At 46.9% G+C, this 25381-nt stretch overlaps 2 protein-coding genes and 1 long non-coding RNA gene across 3 annotated transcripts; 2 read left to right on the top strand and 1 right to left on the bottom strand.

Annotated features, from left to right (window-relative positions):
• LOC135812887 (uncharacterized) lies at positions 1-1536 on the top strand. The gene is made up of 3 exons (XM_065326106.1): positions 1-654; positions 871-1407; positions 1498-1536. Exons 1-3 carry the CDS (start codon positions 100-102, stop codon positions 1534-1536), a joined length of 1131 nt encoding a protein of 376 aa, XP_065182178.1. The 5' UTR covers positions 1-99.
• Positions 1537-1543: 7 nt separating this feature from the next.
• LOC135811581 (uncharacterized) lies at positions 1544-4177 on the top strand. Its single transcript, XM_065324812.1, has 4 exons — positions 1544-1903; positions 2099-2746; positions 2825-3049; positions 3202-4177. Exons 1-4 carry the CDS (start codon positions 1829-1831, stop codon positions 3988-3990), a joined length of 1737 nt encoding a protein of 578 aa, XP_065180884.1. The 5' UTR covers positions 1544-1828; the 3' UTR covers positions 3991-4177.
• An 18096-nt stretch (positions 4178-22273) lies between these two features.
• On the bottom strand, positions 22274-25035 carry LOC135812510 (uncharacterized). The gene is made up of 2 exons (XR_010552836.1): positions 24833-25035; positions 22274-22975 (listed from the first exon to the last, which is right to left on the bottom strand). It is a non-coding gene; the product is annotated as an uncharacterized LOC135812510 (long non-coding RNA).
• Positions 25036-25381: the final 346 nt, after the last annotated feature.

Below are 25381 nucleotides of genomic sequence, written 5' to 3'. Positions count from 1 at the left end.
GCCACCGGAGTTGAAGTCGAAGAAGGCCATTGTTAACGTGCAGAACACTGACAACAAGTGTTTACTGTAAGTATAGCAGTGGGGTTTCAGTGTTGTGTTATGGTGTATGGATTGAACTGTATGCCGCCTGTCCATGTCTTATGTCATCCGTACTTTAGATGGTCAATACTGGCTGCTAAATTTTCGGCAGACAAGTCTCGTCCATGTCGTCAATCGTCGTACGCAGAACATGCGGATACTGTGGATGTGAGCGGCATCGAGTTTCCAGCAAAACTGGAAGACATACCAGTCATCGAAAGACTGAACGAAGGTCTTTACATCAACGTCTTCGGATATGAAGAGAAAGTCATATATCCGTTAAGAATTTCTCAGCAACCGCAGTCCGCCATCAATGTATTGCTCATCCAAGACGAACGCAATGACGTGGAGGTGCAGCACTGGGTGTGGATAAAGTCATTCAGTCGTCTTGTTGCTACTGGAGCACGTCGAGCACATTTCGTCTGCTTCAGATGTCTCTCAACACACGTCACGGAGAAGGCATTGAATAATCATATGATGTACTGCAGTGAACATCCTGAAGCTACGGTGGAGATGCCAAAGGCTGGCGATAGAGTGATGTTCAGGAATGTGAACAAGCAGCTTCAAGCCCCATTTGTAAGTAGAACACACTGTGGTCTGTTTTTTTTTTTTCTTTCTTTACTGCACATGTTTCTTGACTCTGAGTGTTCACCTTTCTGCTGTTTTACTCGGTGTTGTCTCTGCAGCTATTCCTAATTCTCTATCTGTCTTTTCTGCTGTTTTACTCGGTGTTGTCCCTGCTGCTATTCCTACTTCTCTCTCTCGCTCTCTCTCTCTCTCTCTCAAATGCAGGTGATCTATGCCGATTGTGAGGCTTTCATAGAACCTCTGTCCGCTGACAATAAAATCGGTCATTCGACATTCCAAAAGAACAAGCATGTAGCCTGTTCCTGTTCGTACATTGTAGTACGATCTGATGGCGTCGTCACGAACCGTTTCTTCTACCGTGGAGAAGATTCTATGTTCTGTTTTCTGCTGTCACTTGAGCAAGAGGAGGAGACTATCCGTGATGAGCTTCTAGCATGTAATGCTGGTCAAATGATCATTTCAGAAAGTCAGCAACGTGAATTTGAAACGGTAGTCTCCTGTTGGATCTGTGGTGAAGCGTTGGGTAGCGATCGTGTACGTGACCACTGTCACATCACCGGTGCTTATCGTGGTGCAGCACACAACCATTGTAACCTGAACATGCGGATTGAGCCGTTCAAGATCAAGATTCCTGTGATCTTTCATAACTTGAAGGGATACGATTCTCATCACATCATATCTGCCATTGGGAGAACGTCCATTGATGAGATTACGTATGTGAACGAGAAAGGACAAGAACGGGTACGTTACATATGCGTGGTGTGTGTGTGTGTGTGTGTGTGTGTGTGCGTGTGTGTGTGCGTGGATCATGATGTTTTTCTAAGAAGGAAGATCATTACTATGTTGGTACTCATATTCACGTTTATATGATTGATATTCATCTTTACAGCTGCACCTTAAAACTGTGTCTCCTCTTTTTCTTTCTTCTTCTCAGACCAAGCGTCTCGGTGCTATCAACGTGATTCCCATCAACAGTGAAAAATATGTCACATTCGGATGGAGACAGTTCCAGTTCATCGACAGCCTGGCATTCTTGAACACCTCCCTAGACCGGTTGGTTTCGGCTACACCACCAGATGCATTCGCCCTTCTATCCGCACGATTTCCAGACGAGGATGAACGCAAACTGTTGACACGAAAGGGTGTCTACCCGTATGAATATATGGAGTCGTACGACCAATTCGAAGAAACGCGTCTACCACCCAAGGATGCATTCCACTCAACGCTAACGAACACGGTGAGTAGTGTGACAGATATAGTAGATCTTTCTCTCTTTCTTTTTTCACCATCTTACTTCGAAGTACTAAAATAAGCCAAAATGTGTTTGAACGCTTCCTGCAGCTTCATACTAAATAATTGATTGTGTGGGCGAACTACTAAAATAAGTTCGTTGATTTGTTTTTCTTTTTGGTGTACATTTTCTATTCCCTAGGGTATCAGTGATGAAGATTATGCCTATGCGCAAACAGTATGGACTGCGTTTGACTGTGAAGATCTAGGAGACTATCACGACCTCTACCTGGAGACTGATGTGCTGCTGTTGGCTGACGTTTTCGAAAACTTCAGAAGAACTGCTCACGCAACCTATGGATTGGATCCCGCTAATTACCTCACCTTACCGGGATTTGCCTGGGATTCGCTGCTGAAAATGACGAAGGTGTCCCTTCATCTCATTTCCGACATTGACATGTTCAACTTCATTGAGCATGGCAAAAGAGGTGGCATAAGCATGGTGTCCGCTAGACACGCCACCGCCAACAACAGATATCTATCGGAATACAATCCAGACGAGCCGTCAAGCTTCATCCAATATTTAGATGCGAACAATCTATATGGATGGGCCATGTCTCAACCCTTGCCCGTGTCGGACTTCTGCTTTGAAGCAGTGACGGATGATCTTCTGGAGTCGGTACTCGATCATCCAATGGACTCTTCGACGGGATACATGGTGGAGTGCGATTTAAGGATTCCAGATGGTGTGCATGACATGATGAATGATTATCCGTTGGCTCCTGAGCAGATGAAGGTGACACGAGATATGCTTTCTCCATATCAGACCCACATGGCAGAGAAACTAATGGTAAGTCATGGTCTATCTGGTGGATATGCTTGTATTAATCTTCTAAGGTTTGTGTATATCTATACTGTACTCTTGTAGGTGAGCGGTTTGGAAGCGAAGAAACTGGTGCCAAATCTACTACCGAAAGAGCACTATGTTCTGCACTACAGAAACTTGCAGCAGTATGTGTCCTTGGGTGTGGAGATTACAGATGTGCATCGTGTGCTCTCCTTCACACAACACCCATGGATGAAGCCATACATCGACACTAATACTGACCTGAGAAAGCTATCAACTTCTGATTTCGAGAAAGACTTCTATAAGGTGGGTACTCCACTTCATGTGTGTGTGTGTGTGTGTGTGTATTTAGCGATAGTGTGGGATCTAGTATGTACTGGAAGTGTGAATGACCTGAAGATAACAGTTTTCTTATTGTTGTTTTTCTTGTCTTTTCTTTGTATGCCTGTTTATCATAGTTGATGAACAATGCTGTATATGGCAAGACCATGGAAAACGTTCGAAACAGAGTAAACATCAAGCTCATTCGTGAACAGGATGAAAAACCACGTCTCCAGAAAAGCATCAACAAACCTTCGTACATCCGCAGTGTAGCCTTTGAGAACGATCTGATAGCAATCGAGTTTGCCAGGACAAAGGTGACTCTCAATAAACCCATTTATGTGGGTACAGCCATCCTCGATCTGTCGAAGCACTTGATGTATTCCTTTTACTATGAAGTTCTCCTACCCCGCTATGGACAAAATGTACGTTTGCTCTACACTGATACTGATAGTCTGATCGTACATATTCAAACCGATGATCTGTACACCGATATGTCAAACAACATAACAGCCTATGACACATCCAACTATTCACCATCCCACCACCTGTACAGCACGGTCAACAAGAAGGTGGTAGGGAAGTTCAAGGACGAACTAGGTGGCAAACCCATCAAGGAGTTCATTGGTTTGCGGAGCAAGATGTACGCATACCGCTGTGAAGACAACGACGACAATGGCAAGCGTGCCAAAGGTGTGCAGAGAAGCGTGTTGAAAAACACCATAACCGTCGATGATTATCGAACATGTCTCGTCGAGGAGTCTCAGCTGAAGAGAACAATGAATGTTCTTCGAAGTCGACGACATTGCATTCACGGAGAGGAGCTACGCAAGATTGCCCTCAGTGGATTCGACAGTAAGCGTTACATTCTGGAGGATGGTATCAACACCCTGGCATTCGGACACAGGGATATTCCAAAGCACTGAGGGATTTCCACACATACTAGAGCATATGTCATATCTTCTCATGAAATACATTGTAAATACTATGCGATTCATAATATTCACGTTAATCCAAAGCATGAGCTACATTGTACATATGAAATGCTAATACTTTTTGAGATCATTCACATCCTTCTTTGTTAACCAGGTATGGAATTTTTCGTCTTGATAACCCCTCCATTTGACGAGCCCACTGTTCTTGTTGTATTTCAACACCTTATCGAATCTCAATCCTGTGTGTCTGGCATGTTGTAGCTCAGCTCCATAGAACTGTCCTTGAATGACTTCTCCCATCAGGTCTTGAACACGATAGGTGTGGGGTACAGTGGGTAGGACATCGTTTACCACGAACACTTCCTCTGTCCAGTTGGGCGTGTACCCTTTCTCGAAATGACGTTTAGCTACAGCCAAACGCACATCATCACCCACTTTGAATTTTGCTGGTGATTGCTTCGAGTGTACGTCTGCATCTTTTGGTTTTCCATCAAGAGAAGCTTTCGTGGGACTCATGCCGATACTGCGATGTTTCGAGCTGTTGTACTTGACCATAAGCTGAGGAAGGACGTCAAGATACTGTGTCGTAGCTTTCTCCGTGAAATGGCGCCACATTCTGCCTTTCAGTGTTCTATTGAAGCGTTCCACCACCACGGCTTTTCCTTCGTTGTGGGTGCTGTACATGATGATGTTGTGATCCTTGACCCATTGCTTCATTGTTGCATTGTAGAACTCCTTGCCTTCGTCTACCCATAGTTTTTGTGGTACCCTGTTCGATGTTTTCAGGATCATGTCGAATGCATCCCTGACAGCAGAGCCAGTTTTGGTTTTCAGGGGTACTGCCCAGGCATAGCGACTGTACAGATCGATGACGGTCAGCAGGAATTTGTAGTTCTTGTTGCTTCGGGCAAACCGTTGCATATCCACTAGATCGGCACTCCAGATGTGATCCACAGACCTGCTCTTCACCTTGCGTCTTTTGAAATGCACTCGTCTGGGTTTGTGCAATTCGTTAGCCAGTTGCGTGTGGAATGGTGTGGACTGCGACTTCTTCTTCTGTCTTCCATCATGAAGTGCTTTTTGCACTTTCGTATCCCACAAGGCTCCACCACCTCGCAAGACACCTAAACTGAGAACCAGTTGATCGTTTTCCAGCTTTTCATCCTCATCGAAGACTCTTCGGAAAGTTCGAAGTGCTTCATCCAGACCATATTTGGAAAATAGCTTTCCCATCAATATGGCATACCATCCACATACTGCTGTGCTTCTGTCTTGAACGGCTTGGGTGTTGGTGATGATCTTACAGTCTGCATAGGCTTCTTTAAAGAAATCGCACAGTGCAGGTTCAGTGTAATCTTGCTCCATAGTGTATAGACTGCGTCCGAAACTGTCAAAAACCAGGATCACGTTTTGCTCGCGACACACGGTCAACCAATGATGTCCACCTTCCGGTGCATCGTACACCGGTAGAACGTTGTCGGTGTTGACGATACAAAAGTCTCCATTGTTCAAGGGTGGTAAGAGGTCGTAACTTGTACACCCCACGAACCCTCCAACACCATTCAATCTTCCTTTGATGTCGGCACTGCTGAGAGGGTAGTCCATTCTTGATCATAGCCTGAAAATTTTCGCGCACGTGATCACATTGAACGTCCACTCAGGATATCCTTGATGATACGAGTGATCCTGCTTTTATCCTTCAGAACCTCTTGAATGAATGATGCATCGTCCACCATCACCTTTTGTGCTCTGATCATGAAATGCTCGGGATGGATCAATTTTGCTTCAGTTGTTCTACCATACGTAGAAGTCATATCGTTGAGATCTTGAAACTTGAGCTGCGATCCTGGTACAGCTAGCACTAGGGTGGCTAGTTCATGAATCTTTCGTTCTGATCGAAGGAATCCATCGACATGTTTGTGGATTCCCACCGCACCCGCTATGGTTGCAAACGGGTACCTGGACATGTAGATGCGATTCGTCTCGTTGACCAGAGTAGTGTAGTCGTTCATCGTCTGCGTCTTCAGGGCATCCGCAGCCGCTTCCACCCGACTCCTGAACCTCAGTCGATCTTCATCGTAGAGTTGCAGCAGTTGTGATCGGCTTGTGAAATAGTTGCTCTTCAAAAAGGTTGCCGGTATATTTGTATGTCGGAGGAAACTGTCCAGGATTTGTAGGATCCATCGGTCAAATTCGTGGTCTTGTAATAGATTGAAAGGCACCGATGTTAAAGGTGCCTTTCTCTTCTTCCTGACATCTGCAACGGAATCGCGAACTTGATCGGTAGTGGAATCATAGTTAAGTATGTTGGATGCAATCACATTTCTCACAGACGGGTAACTGATGTGATCGGGATTGTTTTTGAAGTGGGTGTCATATAGACACTTTACTCGCGGATCAGCTTGCAGTTCCAACAGGGTGGAGGTGCTCAAACTGTGATCTGGCACTTGGGAAAGAACTTTCTTGACGCTTTTCAAGTAGGTATTGTAGTTATTACCTCCTTTTTGCCGCATGAGTGGTGGTATACCGAGAACTTCCCACGAATTTACTCTCTTCTTGAGGATGTGTTGAGGATGTTTCGACATAAACTGCAAGGTTTGCAACCTTTTACGCTTGGGTATCGAGAAGGATCCCTTTCTGGACCCCACCCTCTGTATACTGCTCGGTAGCCCATTTGAGAATTTCACCGTAAGATGCTCCATTCTTATTCATGATTGGAATTTTTTTTCAATGTTTCGGCTAACTTTTCGGCTAACTTTTCGGCTAACTTTTCGGCTAACTTTTCGGCTAACTTTTCGGCTAACTTTTCGGCTAACTTTTCGGCTAACTTTTCGGCTAACTTTTCGGCTAACTTTTCGGCTAAACACGCACATCAACGAGGTTTTTATTCAAAAGTCACCTTTAATGCAGTGTCTTCGCAATACGTGTAGTACTGATTAGAAGAGCAATCAATGGTTAGGATAGGTCTGCGATACACCGCCAATAACTTCTCATACAATCTAAAGATAATGGATGACTTCGTGCACAGACCACCAAACAGAGTATTGAGATAACGCTTGATATTGCTTTTATCAGTGAAGCGAAATAGATACATAAAGTTTGCATTGATCTTCATGTCCTTAATGTTATCAAAGCTCTGAGAGAGAAAGAACACGTTCAACTTATGATGATGACTGTACATGGTGAAGAACTTGTAGAGACACTCTCTTTGGCTGCCGTGCTTCAAACCCATCACTCTGATGTCATCAATGATCACATAGGTGTTAGGCTGGAGATCCATGTCTTCGATACACTCGGGCATGGTGCTGTAATGCTTGAAGGATTTGAGGCTTGGGAGACGATACTGATCGGCCGGCGTGTTGGAGATGACAACTATACGCTCAGGTTGCACACGTTTCAGGAGCTTGATGAGAAAGTAGGATTTACCCATGTTGCTCTGTCCCAGAAACAATACGTTTTGACCCCAGGATTTCAGAGCAGGAATGATTTCCGTGAACCAATCCTTAGACTCGAACTGAAGACCAGGAATGTGCAGCCCGTGTCGAGCAGTGGCCGTGGTCGGAACATCGTCGTTCCTTACGGGACTAGTCTTTTTCTTCCTCCCGATTTCCTGTCCAAGGAGCGAGATAAAGTCCATGATCAGATGTTGTAGGATGGACCGATGTGAGCGGAACTCATAGAAGACGGTCCTGCACTGTTAATGTTCTGTCGAATTTTTTGAGCAAATGGAGTTTCAGGACGGGTTAGGGATCTACTAGGTGCAGACAGGAACGATGAAGCTTCGTCGAGGGCACGATGTCCTAGTTTTTTGAACAAGGCCCTTCCTTGTTTCTTTATTCCTCGTGCCCTGCGGCCTTTGGAGCGAACTTGACGAGCTGGCTTCTTGGTTTTTCGAGATGCTCGTTGACGAATCTTCTTCGGTGCATGCCGACGACGACGACTTTTAGTGCGCTTCATGGCACCTGCTGAGCTTCCCTTCCTTACTCCTCTGCCGAATATTTTATCCATTACGTTGTCACCCAGTGATGCCATGGTACCCATGGCCAAGGGAGCAGCCAGGTTCGTCAGGAGTGGTATGGCCTTGGCGGCTAATCCTGGTGGAATGGCTAGACCTCCTCGGTGCATGGCAGGGTTGTAAGCTGTTTTCATTTGCGTTTCCACAATGTCTCCGGACTCTCCTCTCCCCAAAAGCATGGGAAGAAGTGTCATTCCTGCCATGGCAGCCAGGGGTCCAAGTCCACCGCGTTGCATTGCATCTTGTTTTGTCGTGGGTTCCGCCATCTGCTTTTCCATCTCATCCGGTCCAGCACCGATTAGGTTTTTCCAGAAGCTCTTTTTCCAGAAGAATCCACCGTGTTGTCGACTCGATGTTTTCAAATCACCACCGTAGACACGATGTCTGGTCTCCAGGTCACCACCTTCCATGATGCCCTTTTACTACTAGGTCGGAATTAATTCATACAACTTCGGCTTTGATACCTTCATCTTTGCTCATGGTGTACAAGTACTTGTCCATGCAGAGAAGGTTGACTTTGATCGAGGCACCATTTTCACTAGGTCTCCTCACGGGGGCGTTTGTCACGTCGCTAAATTGATAGTCGATGGACAGATTTCCTCTCGATCTTGGATTGTCTGTGGTCCGATCCAGATTCAAGTTGATAGGCACCATAAAGTAGTGATTGCAGTAATCTGCAGCGGTGATGGGGATTTGCGTTCCATACGTCTTGCCGAAAAAGTCTTGAACCAGATTGTAGCCACGCAGGTAGGAGGATTTGTTGTAATCGTAGAAGTATTGCCCTTCAGTATTACGACTCACATCCCACTGGAACTTGAGCGGGTTGTCAAAGAGCGTCTGGTCGTTGACAGTGACACGAAGTTGACTGAGATTTGCATGAATCATGGCCAGTCTGTTCGAAGAATGCGATGCTTCACCTCCAGCCAATGCTGGCTGTGTACCATGCGTCAAATCTGTGAAGAACAGGATCATCCTGCGTGGAATGTCCGCATTGTGAAGCAGTTCCAGTGTACCAGCATCATCTGAAATGCTCTTTTGTATGAGACGAGGGCACCACGTGTGGAAATAGAGTTGTTTGGGAAGGCGTACACGATCGGTGAGATTGGGTTCCATGCGATAGGTAGTGTACACAAAGTCCAATTGGAGTAGATCGATCTCAATATCACCGACGCTCAGAGCACTGTTGGCACCACCGCCTTGATCGCTAAGCATGATGTATCTGGAAAGCTCGGATTGTGGCAGATCAAAGCGAAGCTTCACCTGTGTACCCGGGGGTAACCAAGCATCGTCCTGATTGAAAAACGGTAGGAAGGGTCTCAGCTTGTACTGAAACCGTCCAACAGCTGCACGAAGTGCATTTTCCTGAACCGTGTTGGAGAAGCCTTCGTTGGTGACAAGCTCGACGGTGGGTGCACGCCTGAGTGTGAAATCATCGACGAAATCCGGTGCTTGTGCTGCATTAGCGTTTGCAGCGTTTGTTTCGAAGGCATAGCCATGCTTACGCTTCACACCAAGTTGATAGGGCGATAAATCCACACCTCTCAATGCTCTTTGCGGATCCAGTTTCTGTAGACCGTAGAGATCCGAGTCCACGTACTGAAGGCGTTCGCTGCTGCTTTCCATTAGACTGAGGATATGCTGAACCATTTGCATGTCGGCAACTTTACTCGATTGCGTGACCTCTGTTCCGTTGATCTCCACTCGAATGTTCTTGAACCACGAAAAGGCTGGTGACGTGGTGCACACCCATCGCGTGTAGTCTCCAGGCTGGTTATTGAGATTGTTTTTGACACTATAGCGCATTTTCACGATGAAATAGCTCTCCCCCAGAGCAATGAAATTCGGCGACGAGATGTCTAGTTCATTGTTCAGGGATGGTGGTGATCGATCTGCTGTGGAAAAGAGTCGTACTCCGCGTCTACCCTCAAGCAACGAGAGTTTCTTCTCCGTCCTGTCGAGGATGTTCTTCTGAACGATCTTCGTGTTGGTCAGGAGTCCCGTGAAGGACTCCGGAGCTTGTGGTGAGTATATCTCCTGTGCCATTCTTGCGAGTCACATTATAATAGGGGTGAATTTTTTTTAAAGATCCAATATCCAGTGTCTTGCGAAAGTCGTTCATCATCGATATCAATCGTTGATGCTCCTCGTTAGTGAGCTTCCCATCTTCCAGAGTAATGCCCAATTCCAACATGAACGAGTCTTCAGCTCTCTCCATCTGCTGCAGTTGTTCAATACACTTGACAAGCTGACGTTTGGTGTCGAGAACGTGTTTACCAATGCATGCCATGATCACACCGATGATCGTGCTACTGATGGCGATGATTCGAATGCGATGTTCTCCAGATACAACACCACTCCCTTGAAGAATGTTGAGAATGGTTTGAATGAGTATGAGAAAGGACAAGATTGCAGTGTTGTAAATTACGTACTTCTCCCGGCAACGCACCTTTTCGCTCTCCAATTTCTTTCGTTTTGCTATATCCTCCACCATGTCACGCACGTGACGGACACGAACATCTGGAAGATCCATCTAAGTAGTTGTGTTGGTGATCCGAAGATCAAGGTAGACGGGATATCCGGAAGTAATGTGTTCACCGGTGTTGAATTTCAACCAGAACGAAATGCTAGTCACGTTTTCGTGTGGAAGCAGCAGTCGTTTGTCTTCTTTCCCGAACACGTAGTTATTCAAACCGTTGAGGGTTTGAATAAGAAAAGTCTTCAGCACCCTCGAATCAGTATTGTCTTCGTACTCCACAGCAGGTCCAATGAGGTCGGTGTAGAGCAGGACAAGTCTTCTGCCTTTCGTCAGATCCACAGCGAACGGGAACGTGTGAGATCCCTCGATCGTGTATGGCTTGAGAATAGTGCCCACACCCAGCACCAATGCGGGTGAGTCCTTCTTCAACAAGCACCGTTTATTCCTGGGTACCGAGACACTTATACGGCTGGTGTGACGAGAGTAGGAAAACACAATGTCTCCGTGTCCTGCTCGTTTCAGAGTGGCATTGATAATAGACGCCAAATCGTCTACATCGCTGTATGTTCCCGTCTTGATGGAAAGTCTATCCTCTTCTTCTTCTTCTTCTTCTTCTACACCATGTACCACATAGAGTTTGTTCGTTGCCTCGTCTATGTTCTCAAAGTGTACTTCAAACTGAGCCGATTCAACATGCAGGACTTTATCACGCGTATCGAGCTCCTTCACATTTAGAGTAAAGTTCGGTTTGTGCAATCCCCTGCTCACGCCCGACGTGTTGTTCGCCACTGTCAATATCACAGACATTCTGGTGTTGTGATGACACTCACTATAGATAGGTTTTATTTTTCATTTTCATCTCAAGAATGTAGTGTAGCCTGTGTGCTATATATTATGTACAATCAAAGTAGCACTTTCATATATCGTAGTGTGCCATGAGTTCTGTGTGGATGCGCTGGATTGTATGAGAAGATAAACTCTCTGCAAAGTGCAAATGACAGAACAACTTTGATGAAGTGCCGTTGAAGAATTGAGTACCACCAATGCTATAATTGCAATCTTCGATTCCATTGGTTCTGGAAAATGGGACAGTGTCTAAGTTGGAATGTATCAAAATGGAGTTTACGTATAGAGTGAATAGGCCTTCTGAATTCCGAGCGTAACTTATGACACACTTTGTACCCAAGAGATCCGTCATGCTCGACACAGGTTTATCCAAAGCCGCCGATAATTGGCTGACTACAGACGAAACGGGTATGTTGAATGATGAATGGCCGGGACGCGTGAAGTAGTTGCCACTTATGTGGGTGGCAGTGAACAACACGTACAAACTATCCAAGCTGAAATTTCCGACAGTATCGATATCGAATGCTTTCAATGACATGTTTCTAGGGTCAGGTGCGTCCACTTGAATTACTTGGAACATTGCAAAAGACATGTTGTCGTGAAACAGATTGACGAATCGTTCTCTAATGGAAACTTGGCTGGGTTGTGTAATGTTGAGGTAGAAGTGATCGTCTCGGAACATGTCGATGCTGTTCACGTTGATTCTCTTGTCCTTCATGTCAACGAGATTTATCCCTCTGTATCTGTTTCTGCTCACCCTGGTGACGGATTCAAATCTGCTAGGATGAGAGTATATGTAGAGGTAGGCGTTTCTCCGAATGAGAGGTAGTAGATGAAACGGATCGGATAGGTTCTGATTTGATTGCGGACCCATGGGACCTCTGGTTCCTTGAGGACCTATGGGGCCGATGATTCCTTGGAGACCCACGGGACCTCTGTTTCCTGGAGGACCGGTTGGACCGATGGTTCCTTGGGGACCCATGGGACCTGTGGTTCCTTGATCACCTTGCACACCACGTTCACCTTGTGGGCCGTCTTGCCCATCTTCTCCTCTAGGTCCAATCTCACCTTCAGGCCCGACCAATCCACGTTCTCCACGTGGTCCAACTTCACCTCTGGGACCTTCTGGACCAGGTATTCCTTGATCACCTTTTTGACCGCGTTCACCACCTTGCCCATCAGCTCCTCTAGGTCCAGTCTCGCCTTCAGGACCGATCAATCCACGTTCTCCACGTGGACCAGCTTCACCTCTTGATCCATGAAGCCGACCAAACGCCATCCATTTCAAGCTGAATTTCTTGTACACGATGAGCGTGGTTGCATCGAGATAGAAGTCACCATTTCTCCCTACAGAGTTCAGTGGCATGCCACCTCCGCTAAGCCATCCCAATCCCCGATCACCACGAGGTCCTTTCATCTTGCGCACAGTGTCCATACCAGTTTGCAATCTCGATGATGCTTGTTGGATTTCGTTCCTCACCCATCCAGCAGGGACAGCACATGACGAAGAGTTACTATAGTCAAACGTTACATTACAGATGGAGTGCTGATTCATGTCGAGGTTAGCATCCATGGTCACGGATCCATCTGTTTTCACGTGCAGCTCATCAGCTGCTATGGCTTGATCTGTGTAGCGCGTAGATCTGTTTTCCACATCTTCCACTTTGCTCTCATCGGCTTTCTCCTCCTTCAGTTTCTCCACATCATGAACCAAGGTGTTTTCGGTGTCATCGTTCCCCACAACTGATTGTATTTCGGTAATATCATTCTGCATGCTTTGCATGTGCTTGAGGGAAGTCTCCTCCCCATCACTCCTATGGAAATGCGTAGCCCAGTACGCCATCTTCACACACACACACACACACACACACACACACACTGTTCTAATTATGATAGGAAATATTTTCTTTCTCAAATAAATCATTATGATACTCATGTGTGCTAGTGGTAATCTAATGAAGCGATGATATGTTAGCAAGAGAGAGAGAGAGAGAGCAAGAGAGCATGAAAAAAAAAAAGGGTTAGGATATAAAGTCTTTCTGATCAATCAATGTGGTAAGATAGACTAAGCATTTAGCAGATTCAAGTCCAGTGAATTGTCCGGTAGGGTGTCAGGGAGAGACGCTGCCGCCGCCACCGTTGTGTCAAACGCAATGTCAGCAGTCACGTTGTCAGCAGTGCTCCACTTCTTGAGGAATGCAATCACCAGTCGAGTCAATTCAGTCTCGGGAAGGTCTTGCACGGTGTCGTGATCCCTTTCACAAAGCCGTGAGTCTACAAACATCAGGGGGATTGCCGAAAGCCATGCCTTGAATTCGCACTTCTCCCTGTTGAAAGATATAGTGGAAGGATGCAGATAGAGCTGACACTCTTCGTTCATCGGGAAGTTGGGTATACCCTTGGTTGGCTTGAGATACAAAGCAGTCACACTCTTCCCTTGGTACATTGCAGGGAAGATGTTACTCCGTATCCTGTTGATATGCGGAGATCTCACGGCACGTCTCAAAGGTGTTGAGGTCTTCAGGAAGAATTGAATGAGATCGTCTTGTGAAGCCTGGACGTACAGCTTAAGTTGACCAAAGCGTCCTTCACATACCGTGCCATTGACAAGCATGCCCGGTAAATCACCGCGCGTATAGTAGAAATCGGTGCCAGGAGCAACATGATAGTCGTGGGCGGTCTTGCTGTACATTGCTTGAACACACTCTGCTGCCCCATCCGTAATAATGGTGGCGACACCTGGCAGTATGGTAGGACGAGGAGATGGCATCTTGATCTTAGGCAGAGGCTCCAGATTCGGATTACGGCTAGCACGTCGCTTGTAGAGACCGGGTTTCTTTATCGTCTTGATAGCGAACGGGTCAATACTCAAACAGTCCACAACATCTTCACCAGCAACAACAGCATCAGTGGCCATCATGATATCAGTCACGAGAGATCCAGAGAGATCCAGAGGGAGAGAGAGAGAGAGAGAGAAGGCTTGAGCAACGAAACAACAAAGGCAGTTGTGAGTGAATGGAGGACTGTGCTTGCACATATATACCCTTTTGACCGCCGCCGAGTTTGAAATAACATCCTATGGGAGGTGACGACCTTGGAGAACACGGTGAAATTGTTCAAGAATCAACCAATCAGAGGACACGGTGAGCAGATGATAAGATTTAACCAATCACAGCACGACTTGCACTTGACCTGTCGGAACATGTCTCGGTCATGACTGAACGTGTCTCGACCATGTCTCAGAACAGGTTCCCGAGAGTGTAAATCTCCAACGCATTGCTAACGTTGATGACGTACTGCAGTCTTGGTAAATTGATAGAGTATGTTGGCAAGATCAGGTGGGAGAGAGGTCACGTGATCTACTAAATATTCCAGACTGTAGTCATGCCAACAATAGGCATCTATTAGAAGATGCATCATGGACAGGTCTGCAGGTGACATCAAGGACAAATTAACTTTCAGAGTGTTCAGCTGTCTAGCGGACAGAGGACCCTTGATGTGTTCCATGAGATGTAGAAGAAACATCAGTGGAAAACATGATGGAAGAGGTTGTGTAATGCGGCTGCTTCTCAACCATGATACATTACTGCGCGGTAAAGAAGAACGCAGTGTGCGCACTGCATCATGATCCTCATGAAGTATACACGATAATGCTATTGCATAGTTCATGCTTTTATAGCTACTGGACTTCTTCATTGCTTGCAGTGCCTCTTGAACAGGGTGAAACTGTGCATGCGGTAAAGTGAACTCGATCTTGTTGAGAAAATGAACAAGATGACGATTCACACCTTGAATGCGATCGGAATCCGTGTAGGTCTTTATGCTAGTACAACGCTCTCTCCACTTTACCTCGGGCATGTAAATGTCCGCCATTACCAATGCACACTGAGAACAAACTCTATGACCAGCATGCTCAACTTGTTCTTCACGATGATAACACACTTCTTCACTTTCCTCTATCTCCTTCTTCTTCTTCTTCTTCTTCTTTTCCTCCAGCGCACATTGCTTCTTTGAACGTACATAAGCATACAGGATCTCAAATTCAGAATCCATTTTCACTGCACCACAACAACTTGAAACTGACTGGATCATCATTCAAGAACACACCTTTTATACTTACATAATCATGACACCATATTACCTTATTGTTTAGGGTAGAGCATAACACCCCAATACATATTTTCAATAATACCCCCTTTTTTTTTGAGGTAGGGGCACCCCCTGGCACATATTTTTATCCGCAAAAAAACCGGGCCAAAAATAATTTTCACCGCAAAAATGGGGTACTATTAGTACCCCATTTTTCAATAATACCCCATTTTTTGGGACCCGGGCGCCCCCTGTCCCAGAACCCGCTCGTTACTTCCTACTAGTACATAACCCCCCAGAGTGTGCAACTCCACTATGGGTGCTGTCCCGACAGAATTTCAAGTTGACGTCATTTTGATGATGCAATGCGCACTGTACACGTATTATCAGACGAATCCGGAACCTGTGGTTGACCGAAGTCGATCGATCCTGTACAAATCATTGCAAAGAAAAACGTGGGATGCGTTGACACCCGCACACATGTTGTAAATCACTGGTCCAAGGAGCATTGCGTCATAAATAATGACGTCAACTTGAAATTCTGTCGGGACAGCAGGGTATGTGGGAGTTGCACACTCTGGGGGGTTATGTACTCTTGCTAGTAACCATGAGGTACTGAGACGATTCTCTTCAGCAAGCCACCCACTCTGCTAAAAAATGCTCAAAATTAATAATCTGTCATCTGCCTGCTCCAACCTGACTGTCCTCCTGACAAGTGAAAACCGCTGGCGTTGTCCGGCCATAAACACCATTATTGGCATTAATCCAACGAATTAATCCAACGCCTCCGTTGCAACTTGCTCCTCATCTCTGCAGCTCATACCAATAGGTCTGGCACGTCGAAAAACTAAAATACTTGGAGCCACAAGCTACATTTTCAGAGGCAGGGAGTTGCAAATGGCAAGAAACCCAGCTTCCCTTCACCTTTGGCATCACGAGCAATGACCATTAATTTTATCAGCCAGCAATGTTTTACTAGAGCAAAGGCGCTGGCGGGAACAGAAACAACAACGTTTCTTTCTCAGCAAAAACAAATAAAAAGGAAAGGAACGAAAAGGACCAACACCAGGGATTTGTCCCTACCCGGTACCCAGGTGTGTACCCCTGCCCTGGAAAGGCTCTCCCACAGATTCCAGTACAAAGATCAAGGCCAAGGCTGTGTTAAGAAATTTCAACCCGGGTCGAGTTCAGCCCGGGTTGAAAGTCTGTACGATAGACAAAAGAGGTGAGCGTTTACTAGTACATGAAGACAGTTGACCCGGGTCAAATACTGATATGCCGCCAAAAGTCCACCTCGTGACCTTCTTATCAGCAAACATCCGGCAGGGGAGCCGGCTGATGCAGAGTCTCTGCTCACGGGTGAGCCACCTGTTCAGCCCCACAGAGTGATGTTCTCAAGCCTGACCCGTGACGTCATCCGCCGGGCCGCCCTGCACACCCACGGCGCGGCTGGGCCATCGTGCATGGACGCTGATGGATGGCGGCGCATGTGCACCGCGTTCTCCGAAGCGTCGGATGAGCTGTGTGACTCGCTTGCAACATGCGCTCGTCGCATTGCTACCACATACGTCAACCCAGCGACACTGGAGGCGCTCGTCGCATGCAGATTAATAGCCCTTGACAAATCGCCGGGTGTTCGACCCATTGGTATCGGCGAAGTGGCCAGGCGCATTGTCGGCAAAGCCATCCTCACTGTCACCGGGAGAGATATCCAAGATGCAGCGGGCACCCTTCAACTGTGTGCCGGTCAGGAGTGCGGCATTGAAGCTGCCATCCATGCGATGCAAGATGTCTACCGTGAGGAGGATGCGGATGCCATATTGCTCGCCGACGCTTCGAACGCCTTCAACCGGCTTAACCGTGAAGCCTGCCTACGGAACATCCGTCACCTCTGTCCCTCTATAGCGCCAGCTGTAATCAACACCTACCGCCAACCATCCCGCCTATTCGTTGATGGAGAGTGCTTGCTATCGTGCGAGGGTACCACTCAGGGTGACCCTCTGGCCATGCCCGTATATGCGCTTGGAGTCCTCCCGCTCATCAAGAAAGTTGCAGTGCCTGGTGCGAAACAGGGCTGGTATGCGGACGATGCTGCAGCCGGTGGCAAGCTAACGCCTGTTCGCCAATGGTGGGACAATCTCGTCAGCCAAGGTCCTGGGTATGGCTACCACTGCAATGCCCAGAAGTCACTCCTCCTGGTCAAGCCCTCCAGGTACGCAGCTGCTATCGAGATGTTCGAGGGGACCGGTGTGCAGGTCACGTGTGATGGTTGCCGCCACCTTGGTGCACCTTTGGGCACGGATGAGTTTATAGAACAATTTGTCCAGTCCAAGGTCACCACCTGGTGTGAGGAAGTTGCGCAGCTCACGACCATCGCTGCATCGCAGCCACAGGCCGCCTACTCCGCCTTCACACAGGGCCTGCAAAACAAGTGGTCCTTCCTCAGCCGGACCTCCTCCATCCCGCCATCCTTGCTTGAACCGCTGGAACACGCAATCAGCGGTCGGCTCATCCCGGCCATCACGGGTCAGGCTCCACCTGGGACAACTGTTCGCTCCCTACTCTCTCTGCCTTGCCGGCTTGGGGGACTGGGTATGGCAGACCCTTGTTCAGTGGCTGAACAGTACACCTCATCCCGAAGGATCACGGCTAGCCTCGTGTCTCGCCTGCTGGAGCAGGAGTCGTCTCTTGGCGACTCTCTGACTCAGCTCCGGACGGTCAAGGCGACGGTTCGGGCCGAGAAGCGGAGCGCGTTCAAGTCTATGGCTGACGCTCTTCGCTCGGATCACCGGGAGCTGGCCCCTGTTCTCGACCTGGCCTCAGAAAAGGGTGCATCCAGCTGGCTGACCTGCCGCCCCCTCAGCCGCCATGGTTTCACACTCAGCAAGGGAGATTTCCGGGATGGCCTGTGCCTCCGGTACGGCTGGACACCTCCTCGGCTCCCAAGCCTCTGCGTGTGCAGTAAGCCGCTGAATGTGAGTCACGCCCTGTCGTGCCCGTTTGGTGGCTTCCCGACGCTGCGACACAACGAGGTGAGGGACATCACCGCCAGAGCTCTGAGGCAGGTCGCTCACAACGTGACAGTGGAACCCCACCTCCAGCCCGTCACCGGAGAGGCCTTCCGCCATCGCACAGCTGTCACGGAGGAGCAAGCTCGGCTGGACGTTGCGGCTAGTGGTGTGTGGGGTGGCCGATTCGAGCGCATCTTTATTGATGTACGGGTGTTCAACCCTTTTGCGTCTTCGAATCGTGCCACCTCCCTCGCTGCTAGCTACAGAGGCCATGAACAGGAAAAGCGCCGGAAGTACGAGGAGCGAGTACGTGAAGTTGAGCATGCCTCCTTCGTGCCCGTTGTGCTCTCTGCCTCTGGTGGCTATGGCAAGCATGCCAATGCTCTTTTCACGCGGATCGCCTCTCTCCTGGCTGAGAAGAGTAAGGAGCCATACGGGCAGGTTATCTCCTTGCTGCGCTGCCGCCTTGGGTTTGCCCTGGTGCGTTGTGGTGCTATGTGCCTGCGTGGCTCAAGGAGCATGTTTGCTCCTGCCATGCCTGAGTCCCCTGCTGTGCTAGTGGCGGCGGAGGCACGCATCCAGTGAACCTGCACAGTGCAGTGATCCTACTGAGTGACAGACTCTGTAAATACTGTATCTGATGATTCGTTTTTATATATGTGTTGATTCTTCACAAAATGTGTTATTTTGCCCGTACAAGAGGCTCAGTTTTCCGTGTGAAAAAAATAAAAATAAAAATAAAAACTTCTACAGTCCTGTATGGTCACGTGAATCCGTTCGCGCGAAATTTGCATCTGCCAGTGCATCTGCATCTGCAGTGCCGTTCAAACCTGGCGCGAGATACGCACAGAAGTACGTTTGTACGATTTTCTTGACCCGGGTTGATTTCCCCAAGGGGAGGGTTGAAATCAACCCGGGGCGAAATTTCAACCCGGGTCTAGCGCAATAGAGAGGTTAAGATTCACGTTATTTCTGACGTGACGCGCAATTTCACGTCAAATTTGGCGTAAAACTCCTAATTTCGACGTGAGCAGCAGGTCACTCGCGTTGATTTTTCGACGTGCGAGCCAAATAACGCGAGCTGGACTTTCGCGTCACGTCAGAAATAACGTGCATCTTAACCTCTCTAATGCGTCATGTAAACGCGCAATTCATTTTATGCACATGGCGGGTTGAAATCTGACCCGGGTCGAACTCAACCCGGGTTGAAACGCCTCATGTAAACACCATCAGGGAGCCCTACACATACACATGTGTAGGGCTCCCTGAACACCATACCCGGTACCAAGGCCACGGCCAAGTGTCCCACTGAGATGCGGTCGCTTGCAGGGAGCCCTACACATACAGGGAGCCCTACACATACCGGGAGGTGACACGGGCACAGAAACTGTGCATGACGTTTGACTCATTCAAAAAAAAAAAAGTAGCTGAGAGTTCTCATCACACATCAGTACAGATATTGATGAAAAGAGTTAATCGATGCTGAATATCGTTTGTGAGAGTCATCTTATCATATGCTGGCTTGCTGTGACACTTCAATATGGCCTTGAGTGGTCATTGACGCAAGTAGGATGGCGGCCAATGTTTCCCAGGCTCAGCTTTTGGGTAAAAGGTAAGAGTGTTTTGTGATGTCAAAATTTAGTGAAAATGACGATCGAATGAACATGTTTCCTGAAGTCTGACCAAGTTTGAACACTCTGAACGAGTATTTCCGGCGAAGATAAAGGCTGTCGCCACACACTAGCACAGCGATCTAACTAAACTCTGCTGAACGTCGTGGTGAAATCAGAGCCTAAAAACATTTTCAAGTTCGTACTTTTGTATAGCTGTAACAAGTGGATAGACTCTTTGGATTCGCTGTATCGTGCAAATATAAGTTAACCTAATTACTATAAGTCGGAAACAGGGACAATTCGTGTAGTTATTGCCTGTTTTCAGATTTTTTTGTGAATGCAACATTTGCACATATTGAAAATACATCATGTTAGCAAGCATATATTTCCACTCGGCAAAGACGTGGATTTATGAACTGTTGATTAATAGCATCTACATAACTTCTCGTTTTATCCCTAAAAAAATGGAAACGTTAGGAGGCAATTTTGATTGCCAAATTCATCTTCAAATGTCACTATTTTTGGGACGAGTAAAGCACCGCGGTTTTCAGTACAACTATACGAAACGAATGTATAGCTGCAGTGTGCCGAGCACCATACCTGGGTACTCAAACACCAAAGTTCTGTCTGTTCTCTTTCTGTTTATATGTCAATATAGGACCTCACGTGGTGATGCTGATCCACCTTTGAAGCGAATTTTAAGAGAACATGCAATGTTATCGCATTAGCTGATTGTCAAGTAAGTGGTGGTGTTAGTGGACATTATAGCCTAACTTGTAGTTCCTTGATCCTTTTTCTTTACTATAAATATTTCATTTGTAAAGGGAAAATGACCTGTAAGTTACTAGTTAGGACGAACAGACGAACAGTCCACCATTTATTTCATTTGCTTGGCATTTAGATGTTTGGAGCTTAAAGAAAGGGTAGAGCAGGATTTTGGACTTTAACTTTTAACAAAAGGCTGTGAAAGGCAAAAGTAGAAATTTTGAGTGTCCATTAGATGAATACAGTATGTTTGTTTTTGGAAAACTTAAAAGTGTACCAAAAACGAATCGAAAATGACAATATCGACGCTGGAAAAGGAAGGCCTCCTTAGGCCTTAGCAAATAATTTACAATGCAAGCATGATGGAGGCGGTGCAGATAACAGGAAAAACTTGTAATCTATTCGAATCACTATTCATAAGGTTGAGGAAATATGAATGTTCAGTGGGAAAAATACTATAATTATGATACGATGTGATATGATGAAGCCCCCAGGGCAAAAAATTGGGGAGATATTTACGACGATTGCAGCATAACACCGTGGTGGTGAAGACGGAGATTGAGACATAAAATAAATACTACTTATCTGGTTCATTACTTTGGCTCGCAGTTCTCCTTTTCCAAGGAGGTTAGGTGGGAGGAAAGTCTGCTGATCAGGTCAGCTTTCGTCCCTCCCACGGGCAAACCATTACTGCGCAATGCGTCTTTAAGTTGCTTCACAGTACCAGTTGTGAGGATGCTGGCAGAGTCAGGATTGGCTGTCTTGCTGGCAGCATTGCTCCCTGGCTTGACACTGACACTGGTATGTGTAGGGCTCCCTGGTCGCTTGCTAGGGCGAAACAGTCCGTGCGCCAAAATTCAAAAAAGTCGTCTAGAAGTTGCACTTTTATTTGCAACCGCGGGAAATTTGAGAGGTCTGGAGAAGAAAATTCTCAATGGGACTCAAAATTGACAAACAAGACGACGACCAGCGCTCGAGCATAGTACCTTTTCGCCATTCCTTCGTGCATGATACCCATTCTAATTGATAAACACTACCCTCATGTTTCGTTTCATGCGCAACGGACGAAGCGAAGTGTCTTTTTTCGTCCACGAAAGAAAGGTAAGGAAATTGTCGTCTTCGCGACACCCTTCGGATTATTTAGTGGGGCATTGTGGGCCAAGGGTATTTTTTCTTTTTCTTTACAACTGTCCCCAGGTACTGAGACGGCGCTGATATCCTAGAAGTTCTGCTGGTGCAAAATGCCAGGTTACTGACTTATGGCGAGGTTTGTCCACCCAAAAATATGGGAGATTTCTTCGATAACATACACACATAACACAGTGAATGGTATTGCAGTGGGCATCCAAAACGGTTGAACCAAACAAATATGGTATGATACCTAGAGGCTAGGCACACAAAAATCACTCAGGAATTGGACGCAAGTCCCGGGGCCTTGGTACGTCATTACACCCGGACATTGAATGTTTGCCGGCGCACGGCTTTTGCTTCACCACTTCATACAAGTTTACGCACTCACTCAATTCGAAAGACTGGAACGAGACCAAACCGAATGTGACAACTAAGAGCGAGTTGTGCATTCGTTGGAACAACGTTCGGGCATTGCGAGAAGGATATCAGCAGGGTCCAACAATGGCAGCAACAGCACCAGGTGATGATGGAGTACCAAGGAGCTTGTATCATGCACATTACAGTGAGCAACAAGAGAAACCGTACTGTGGTACGTGAGATCAGAGCCTGGGCAGGATGATCGACACTGTACACTGTGCTACAGCGCCTCAATTGTGCGAGAGAAAACAAACAGACCAGCAAGCACAGATCATGAACTGGTATACAACATTGACAAAGCACAAACCGCACAGCAAAGTTACACGGCATAGCCGAGCGTTTTGTTGCCAATGAATTGCTTGAGAAGGGAGCAGTATTCCTTGTAACATTGCATGGAGTATACGAGAACGCAGAGTCAGAACCAGGCGTAACAAGGCAAGACGGCTACTGTACAGGGGACAGGCTTGACGATCACTTGCATACTCGCAATTTTGGTACCAGGGAATTAGGCATCACGTCATACCGAAGTGGCTTTGACACGCTACATTGCATTCATAGCTGTACGGTGAACCTGTTACATGAGCTTCTGTGAAACAGACAGCATGCCAATGACCTGCAAGCACCAACAAACGCAGCCGGTAAAACAAACGCTACATAACTGCCCAACATAAACTTGTACATGCTGATGAGAAGCAAGAATGTGCTTGATGTTGGAAGTTATGCTCGCATATTCAAAAACATGCATGGAAAAACATCAATGACATTGTTCACGAATACAACAGATACGTCATACAGGGAGAGTAAGTAATCCTTCCTCCGTTTTGTATACGCGCACGCGCGCGCGCGCGCGCGTGGTAGATAGATCCGTTTGGCATGACTTTCGATCGAGGTTGCGTTCACCGTAGGGATAGGTGAACTCGAAGCCAACACCTCTCACTTTCGCTCTACTGCCCCTTTGGGGCCGATGCGATCCTTGTGCCAAGTTGTGGTAGTGGCTCAACAGAACAGGTGTGTGTGTGTGTGTGTGTGTGTGCGCGTGCACGTGCACGCATGTGTGTGTGTGTGTGTGTGTGTGTGTGTGTGTGCGCGCGTGTGTGTATGTGTAAGTGTGGTTTCTGAACTTTTCTCACAATCGTATAAGTTTCATTTTTTCGTGAAAACCCAGCTACACTGTGACCGGTATAATCGCATGTCGTTTATCTGGCGGTCAGTCACATGGCATGTCGGGTATCCAACAGCATCGCACTGACAGCTTATAGACCTTATATTTAGTATTAATTTTATAGTCCTACTTCAAGTAAATGTAGACAGTCAGCATCATGAAAGTTGCCATTACGTAGAGTTAAATACAAGCCAGTCTCTAGAGATGAGTACGACTGTCTCAGGGTAATACTAGTGATAAATACAGGTACTTCGAAGTACTGTCTTTTTGATCTGTTAACACAAGATGGCTTTGTAGCTTCAGTCGCCCAGAATATTCATTTTATTCCGCGGGTGCCGCATAATTGACACGCAACTGTACTTGTGCAAGTCTCCAAACGCTACGTAATTGGCTGACATTTAATTGTCCACGGTGATGAGAAGCATGGCTCCTAATTTTTAAATCATGAAAGGATTATACGCGCAGGTACATCCACACAATGTGCACTATCCTGAAGTCGTGCGCAAATATTCAAAATCATTCACCGAACACAGAGAGGCGCACATACCGTAAAGTACCGCGAGAGCGCCCCACCTTGATTTTGCCACGACAGATTTCACAGCCAGGGAAAGGAAAATCGTACGGCAGAGTGCAACGAAGTTCGTACGGTGTGAGCAACTTAGTGTACTAAGGTCACACTAAGCAGGTTTTTGTGTGGAGCTCGTGTCCACTCGAAGGTACGGATTGTCTGCAGAACGTGCAATAATATGTGTACAAAGTTCGTGTCGTATAACCTACAGACAGGAGACCACCTCCACAATACGACCACGAAAGGACGAGATGGTGGGGCGCTCTGGCGGTACGTTACGGTACATGTAAATACGAAGGAACCACATGCGCAGCAAGGAGATTAGTCATTACTTTACTTATGAGTTGATGGATAGAAGTTTCCTTTCAGCTGACCATTACCACTCATGAAAGAAATAGTGAGTGCTGTTGTTCTGATTCACAGGTATATATTCGGCCCTTAGCGCAATGTGTTTTCGAAGCTAGGCACACGGTTTGCATGAGGAAATCATGCAAAGATGTGGCATAAGGCCCTACAAACATGACCTAGGTAAAGGGATGCCATTATTTGCATTTCCAGTACTTTGGCATGGGATAATTTGTGGATGATTGTGTTGATCAATTTCACATAATTTCACGACAGGTCATAGTTTATTTAGTGGGGTGTTGTGGGCCAAGGATCTACGACCATCTCTTTTGCATTTCGAACAAGTAGACACTTTCAACAATTCATACAGAAAATGCCTTCAGTGCAAAACATACCGTTCGGACACACCAGGCAGTCCTTTCCAGCCTTGATTTTCAAGTGCAGACGTATCCACGATGACCTTCGAGTGAACTGCGGCTTGGAACACTTTGAATACGAACCACACACTCAAACTAACTAGACCACCGCATAGCTAGTGTATTCACGGAGCCAGAGAAGTCCCCTTCTGCCCCCACAGGGTCTTGGTTAGTTGTCTAGAAGGGACGAGAGCCATAAATAAATTCAATAAATCTCCAATTCCAAAAGCCTCAAATGAAGGCGTCTTGGTGACTTCGTTTCCCGCGGTTGCAAATAAAATCAGCCCTTGAGTACCCCTTTCAGACGCTGTGAGTACCTCCTTTGGGACTCTATATGTGTGGACGCTTTCTCTCTCCGCTCTTGCAACAAGCAGCGGCCCGAAATAATCTGCGACGTACCTACGAATTTCGAATTTGAAAAAACGGAACAAAAATGTCGAAGAAAAGTGATCAGATGTTTGGAGACCTATTCAAAAATCCGCTTGATTAGCTCTCCACTCACCCTCGAAGCACTGGAACTGCGCAAAA

This window comes from Sycon ciliatum, chromosome 3 (assembly GCF_964019385.1).
Source record: "Sycon ciliatum chromosome 3, ocSycCili1.1, whole genome shotgun sequence".
Taxonomy (NCBI): Eukaryota; Metazoa; Porifera; class Calcarea; order Leucosolenida; family Sycettidae; genus Sycon; species Sycon ciliatum.
Note: the sequence above shows the minus strand (reverse complement) of the source record. Positions and strands in the feature narration are given on the sequence as shown.

Excerpts from the sequence above, each read along its gene's own strand:
- LOC135811581 (XM_065324812.1), top strand. The coding sequence starts at position 1,829 with ATGGAGTCGTACGACCAATTCGAAGAAACGCGTCTACCACCCAAGGAT. Across the intron at positions 1,904-2,098 it reads ACTCAACGCTAACGAACACG|GGTATCAGTGATGAAGATTA; the intron begins GTGAGTAGTGTG and ends TCTATTCCCTAG. Across the intron at positions 2,747-2,824 it reads ACATGGCAGAGAAACTAATG|GTGAGCGGTTTGGAAGCGAA; the intron begins GTAAGTCATGGT and ends GTACTCTTGTAG.
- LOC135812887 (XM_065326106.1), top strand. The coding sequence starts at position 100 with ATGGTGTATGGATTGAACTGTATGCCGCCTGTCCATGTCTTATGTCAT. Across the intron at positions 655-870 it reads AGCAGCTTCAAGCCCCATTT|GTGATCTATGCCGATTGTGA; the intron begins GTAAGTAGAACA and ends TCTCAAATGCAG. Across the intron at positions 1,408-1,497 it reads ACGAGAAAGGACAAGAACGG|ATCATTACTATGTTGGTACT; the intron begins GTACGTTACATA and ends CTAAGAAGGAAG.